General features: G+C 43.0%; 1 protein-coding gene across 1 annotated transcript in view; it reads left to right on the top strand.

Annotated features, from left to right (window-relative positions):
• The first annotated feature begins 779 nt into the window (after positions 1–779).
• The window catches only part of TACR3 (tachykinin receptor 3), an 86,865-nt gene continuing 80,650 nt past the window's right edge, over positions 780–6,994 (top strand). Inside the window, exon 1 of the mRNA XM_086407800.1 lies at positions 780–1,462. Coding sequence (XP_086263926.1) covers positions 921–1,462 — 542 coding nt within the window. The 5' untranslated portion in view covers positions 780–920. The remainder of the gene's footprint in view (positions 1,463–6,994) is intronic.

Raw genomic sequence — 6,994 nt, 5'->3', positions numbered from 1 at the left:
TCTCTCTGTCTGGGGGTTAGGAGAGAGGAGGGGACAAATTTCTGGTGACTGAGATTACAGGAAGAGAGGGAATGGGTGGATTTGGGAAGCGGGAAAAGCAACGGGATCTGAGAAGGGAAAACAGAAACACACACGCAGAAATTTGAGTGAAATTCCAAAAGCCAGTGAACAAACGAGCGGTTCTCACAGTCCTCAGCTAACTGCACCCACAGGCGATCTTGCCAGAAAATCTTCTGGGACTTTGCCTATGCCTTAGGGGTGAATGGTTTAATTGGTTTAGAAAATAAAAGTCCACAATACAGCTGAAAGCAGGGACTTAAGCAAAATATCTTGAAGTTAAAAGACGAAAAACAATCTTGTCAAGATTTTAATTACATATAAGAAAGTGCAGCCCTTCCTTGAGCCTGTCAACCCGCCAAGCTCCAGCGAGTAGCGAATGAATGAAACCCAGAGGGCGGGGGTGGAGGAAAGGAGCGCAGTCGTCTTCCAAAAAGGGGTTGTCAGCTCCGCGGCCCCCACAACGTCACCGAAGCAGAGCCCTGTAAGAGACTATAAAGATCGCAGCGGCTCCTGAACCTCAGCGCTTCAGCTGGTGCCCCGGGAACTCCAGCAGGAGTGATTCCCGGAGGGTCTCCGCTGGCGCCAGTCCCTAACATCACTTTTTTCAGACTGTCTCATCCTTCTTGCCCGATAGATGCTCAAAGTCGCTTTTGGAGAAAGCGCCTCCTTTCTCCCCATCACCTACAGGGTCAAAGCATCCCTTAACCAGCAAGGGCTGTGGTACCTTCTCCACCTCGATTCGGGGCGGGGCTGAGGTCCGCTCAGCAGCGAAGCGACTGGGAGGCGGAGAAGAACTTCGCGGGAGACGGGCCGGGCTGACGGTGGGTGAGCGAGGGGACTCAGGTTGCACACCCATCGCTATGGCCTCTCTCCCCGTAGCCGCGAACTGGACCAACGGGGGAACGGCCGGCGCGGACATCGGGAACCTGAGTGCGCTCGAGCCTGGGGCAGCCGCGGGAAAGGCTGAGACTGAGTGGCTGCAACTGCTCGTCCAAGCCGGCAATCTTTCCGCTTCCTTCTCCCCGCTGGGTCTGGCTGCGGCCTCCCCTGCGCCTTCGCAGTCCCGGTCTAATATCACCAACCAGTTCGTGCAGCCGTCCTGGCGCATCGCGCTCTGGTCCCTCGCCTACGGCATGGTGGTGGCCGTGGCCGTCTTCGGGAATCTCATCGTCATCTGGATCATCCTGGCCCACAAGCGCATGAGGACCGTCACCAACTACTTCCTCGTGAACTTGGCTTTCTCCGACGCCTCCATGGCCGCCTTCAACACCTTGGTCAACTTCATCTATGCGCTGCACAGCGAGTGGTACTTCGGCGCCAACTACTGTCGCTTCCAGAACTTCTTTCCTATCACAGCGGTGTTCGCCAGCATCTACTCTATGACAGCCATTTCGGTGGACAGGTGAGGAGAACACTGGGAGGAAGGAGGAGGAGGAGACAGACAGAGAAGCTGGGCAGTGGGATAAGGTTAAAAAGAAATGGATCTGATGAAAGGAAAGGGACTGGGTGAAAGTTCTTAAAGCAGGTCACTAACCTTGGTGGCTCAGAAAATAAACAACCTGCCTGCAATGCAGGAGACCCAGGTTCAATTCTTGGGTTGGGAAGATCCCCAGGAGAAGGAAATGGGAACCCATTTCAATATTCTTGCCTGGAAAATTCCATGGACAGAGGAGCCTGGAGGGCTACAGTCCTTGGGGTCACAGAGTCAGACACGATTGAGTGACTAACACTGATGATGATGAACCCATTTACAAATGGGTCCATCAATGGCTGAACTTGTTCTGTTTCTATGGCCTCCCCACTCCCACCCTAAACCCCTAATCCCCATTGAGGTCATCTAGAGAGAATGAAGAAGGTGAATGAAAGAGATGGGAAAACCTGTCATTCCAAGTAGGACAAACTCAACTAAAAACACTTAACACTAGTACATTTTCTCAAATGGCTTCAAACAATTGCCACAAAAATTATGTGACCTTTAACTTGTACTTTGGAGGCTTCCTCCTCTCCGTTAGTCACTATTCTGTCAGAAAAATGAATGCTACCTGCCTCCTCTCTCTGGTTTGCTGATTCTTAGTGCCATCCATCCTGTGCCCGATCCTTGCCCCAAGGCCAGCACCGGTTTGGTCTCCCAGTTATGGAGGATCCAACAGAGGCAGTAAGCTCCCTCCAAATGATTGCTAGCAGCCAGCAGTTTCTCCAGTTCTCCAGGTTAGTTTTCACTTCCAGTAATCTGTGGAGACCCTGTGCCTGGAAGATGGTATCTGACTCTTTCAGATGATAGGCAAGAAAAAGCCCAAAGACTAAGTGGTTAGGAAATGAGGCATGCCGCTTGATAACTGTTTAAAGATAATCTTTTAGAATGTTCCCCCATCTACTTTGGGAATCCCAAGATTCTTAAGCAATTATAAGAAGCTGGAGAGACATCCAACACTTGTTCTCATAAACCAGTTTATGAAATTTCAGTGTGTGTTTGCTTCCTCATATTGAATATTATGGACAATGCAGACTGTGTTAAGACAATGGTAAATATCTACCTGTTACTAGTGAAAGTGAAAGGCACTTAATCAGGTTGGACTCTTAGAGACCCCATGGACTATACAGGCTATGGAATTCTCCGGGCCAGAATGCTGGAGTGGGTAGCCTTTCCCTTCTCCAGGGGATCTTCCCAACCCAGGGATTGAACCCAGGTCTCCCAAGTTGCAGGCAGATTCTTTACCAGCTGACCCACAAGGGAAGCCCAAGAATACTGGAGTGGGTAGCCTATCCCCTCTCCAGTGGATCTTCCCCACCCAGGAATTGAACTGGGGTCTCCTGCATTGCAAGCAGATTCTTTACCAACTGAGCTATCAGGGAAGCCCTGTTACTGATGGTTACACTTTAATTCAATAGTATGCTAAAAATGAACCACATTAGTGGCTTTTAGTCTCCATTTTGTGATTGGCAGTTTGCATGGGGTTGATGGGGGTAGGGGAGGTGAAGTGACTTTAATTTCAAGTATTAATGTTCTCATCCATGAAAAGGAAAGAATACTTTTTTCTATATTAACAAACTTGTTTGAAAATAAAATGTAGCTTAATATTAATTCTTACTACAGTAAGTCACCATTATGAAAAAAAATAAGAAAAAAAAATGGCTTTTTTCCATCAGTCCATCCTCTGTCTTTATTGTTTTGAAATTGAAGGTATTGAAGGCATCAAGCTTTAGAAACAATTTTCAAATGCCAGGCCCATGGGGTTAAATTGAAGGAGCAGTGGTTAGTTCCCACTGACTAGGATTTGTAAGCACAAAACCATATTTTTTTAAAGCCTCTGACACTGCCAGTCTTCTTTTCCCCTCTATGTCTAGTTTTCAAGTATCTCACTCCTTCATTTTTGCAGGCACAATGGTGAGTACGAAGAAGAAACAAAGTCAGTTCCAAGTTGGAAAACAAGTGAAAGCACCTCTAATCTTGCTCCACTGATCTAGAAAGGAATGTTTCTTTGGTTTGGAATCTGTCTTTAGTTTTGTTATGGTTTGATTTATTCTTTGCTCTAATCTGGAGGAGATATGCATTAGCATATCAGGTTGTAAGATTCTCACAATGTTCTTAAAATGTTAATGATACATTATGAAATTTGATGAAAATTTAGTGTGTGAAGGCTGTGAGGGAAAAAAAAATTTAGTGTTTCAAGTATGTGAGGGGGAAGAAAGGTCATTTTCCCAGTTACTTTCTGCCAATATTTATGTAAAATCTGAAATAACACTGGAGTTATTCTAATTGATAATGTAATGCTATTTCATCACATTCACTGGTTTGAAATCAATGAATGTTTTACTACTTACACCTTACTATTTCCTTACTAGAAAACATTATTCAATTACCAAAACTACTCAAAATTAAGGATCATACAATTTGCAATAAAGTCTGAGGCATATTCAGTGCAATATGCTTGAAGAAATTTTAGTTTCCAATATAATTAATGCTTTATTGAAATAACCATAAAATTACATAAGCCCTAATTGGGTCTTAATTGGTAAAGGATTACATCATTTAAATTGTGATAGTAACACTTGGCTTATTGAATTGTGAGTGTTTTCTATTCCCATTTTTTTCTTAGATTATATTCCATTATAGGTTATTACAGGATATTGAGTATAATTTCCCATGTGCTTTGTTGTGCTAATTTTCTTCAGTCATGTTCGACTCTTTGGGAACCTATGGACTGTAGCCCACCAGGCTCCTCTGTCCATGGGATTCTCCAGGCAAGAAAACTAGAGTGGGTTGCCATGCTCTCCTCCAGGGGATCTTCCCAACCCAGGGATCAAACCCATGTCTCTTATGTCTCATGCATTGGCAGGTGGGTTCTTTACCACTAGTGCTACCTGGGAAGCCCCTCTATTCCCATTTAACATAAATTGAATTGCGTCTTCCCAGCCTAAATGAAAAATGTATTGAACTCACTGTGTCCCTCTCCATGTGTGTGCGCTCAGTCGTGTCTGACTCTTTGTGACCCCATGGACTGTATAGCCTGAAAGCTCCTCTGTCCATGGGATTTTCCAGGCAAGAATACTGGAGTGGGCTTCCAATTCCTACTCCAGGGGATCTTCCCGACCCGGGCATCCAACCTGCATCTCTGTGTCTCCTGCATTGGCAGATGGATTCTTTACCACTAGCGCCACCTGGGAAGCCCTTGTGTCCGTCTGCCTAAAATCAAAAAGATCTTCTGAGGTTTAAAACTACTTCAGCTTTGAGGCAGGCACTTATAGCTTTGCTTCAGCTGTAGCAAAATGCTTACAACCTCCTCTGACCTCAGAAATCTTAGACCTGAAAAGGATTGCAGATCCTCCCTAATAAACATTTGTATTTTACACATGGAAAACCTCAAACCAACAGTCCCACATTTTAAATAAAAACACTGTGTTTTCCTTTAAATGTTTTGCACTCATTCTGCACTGGAAGAATTGCTTGACTTCTAACTTCACATTTTTAATGTAATTAATAATTCTACTAAAGATTTGAATGTGAGTTCACAGGTTCTGATCTTATCCTGAAACATCCTATGTATTTGCTTTGTTAGAAATTCTTGCAAATCTTATATATGTTCTATAGACCAAAACATCATCTTTAAGTTCTACACAGTTCCTTCTTGCCTATAAGGCTACTTCACCATCCTTACACACACACACACACACACACAGTGGAATTAGTGCCAATGAAGAGTCACTGTTTCTCTCCACTATCCTTCCCAAATTTGGCATTTTGAAATGTAACATTTGAACACAACTTTTATCTGAAAGATGTTTGGCTCTCACAGGATCACACAGTAGCGCTTCAAACCACTGCAGTCCACTCCAGGACCCCTACTGTTCTTAACCTCTACACTTTCTTATGACTCCTAACTAGTTGTGATAACTATAGGTTAATATTAAAATTTAGCACTTGTCTATGCTATCTATTTCACATGTATATATAAAACATCTCACATATATTTACATGTTTTAATTGAGAATGCTAGAATTTTAAGATGTTAGAAAATTATTAATAGAACAGTTATTATCTTTTTAAGTATATGGTATACCACTTGATATATAGGGATATTAGAAAATATTTTCTTCCATTTTCTAAGCACATTTTCAAGTTAAGTTAGAAACTCTAGAAAAGTGTATTAGTATACGTGGTTTAGTCCCTAAGTCGTATCTGACTCTTGTGACCCCATGGACTGTAGCCTGCTAGGCTCCTCTGTCCATGGGATTCTGCAGGCAAGAATACTGGAGTGGGTTGCCATTTCCTTCTCCAGGGGATCTTCCTGACCCAGGGATTGAACCTGGGTCTCCTGCTTTGCAGGCAGATTCTTTACCAACTGAGCTATGAGGGAAGCCCTTATTAATATACAGTAAAAGACAACAAAGGTCCGTCTAGTCAAGGCTATGGTTTTTCCAGTGGTCATGTATGGATATGAGAGTTGGACTGTGAAGAAAGCTGAGTGCCGAAGAATTGATGCTCTTGAACTGTGGTGTTGGAGAAGACTCCTGAGAGTCCCTTGGACTGCAAGGAGATCCAATCAGTCCATTCTAAAGGAGATCAGCCCTGGTTGTTCTTTGGGAGGAATGATGCTAAAGCTGAAACTCCAGTACTTTGGCCACCTCATGCGAAGAGTTGACTCACTGGAAAAGACTCTGATGCTGGGAAGGATTGGGGGCAGGAGGAGAAGGGGACGACAGAGGATGAGATGCCTAGATGGCATCACCGACTCGATGGACATGAGTTTGAACGAACTCCGGGAGTTGGTGATGGACAGGGAGGCTTGGCGTGCTGCGATTCATGGGGTCGCAAAGAGTCGGACACGACTGAGCGACTGAATTGAACTGAAAGGACAATTTCAGAGCATAGAGTCCAGTATCAATTAAAATATTTAAAGACTTTTTTAAGTGACAGTCACTGTTTTTTTACCTGGTAACCTTAAGGATGTAATTTAATGTGTTTTATTTAATAGTCCCAAAGCCTTAACAAACACAGCAAAAAATTCTTTATATTTTTCAAACCCAGGGACACCTGACATAAATAATTATTAAAATAAATATTTAATCTAACTGAAATAATTTCTGTTTTATCCAAATAAATTAAAATTTTACCTTGTATGCTATACTTTTTAAACTTTGCTTTTCATAGAGCTGTTATGCAAAGTATTCATAGAACCTTGATTTCTTTTGAAATTTACTGTGGACAGATAAAAATATATAATCATAAATCATGAGGCCTCAATCTGATAACAAATTATCTAAATGTACTGCAGTAAATTTTACCATTGCTTTAAATATTATGGCTATAAATACTTCAGTAAATTTTTTTAAATGCCTTTATCAGTCTTGTGCCTGACCAACGTCTTCATTCTTCTCTACCTGGTGTCATGCTCAGTAGTTCAGTCGTGTCCGACTCTGCGATCTCATGGATTGT

This window comes from Bos grunniens, chromosome 6 (assembly GCF_055505025.1).
Source record: "Bos grunniens cultivar Pamir isolate PY7600 chromosome 6, Bosgru_T2T1.0, whole genome shotgun sequence".
Taxonomy (NCBI): Eukaryota; Metazoa; Chordata; class Mammalia; order Artiodactyla; family Bovidae; genus Bos; species Bos grunniens.
The sequence above is the reverse complement of the archived record's forward strand: the minus strand, read 5'-3'. Positions and strand labels throughout refer to the sequence as shown.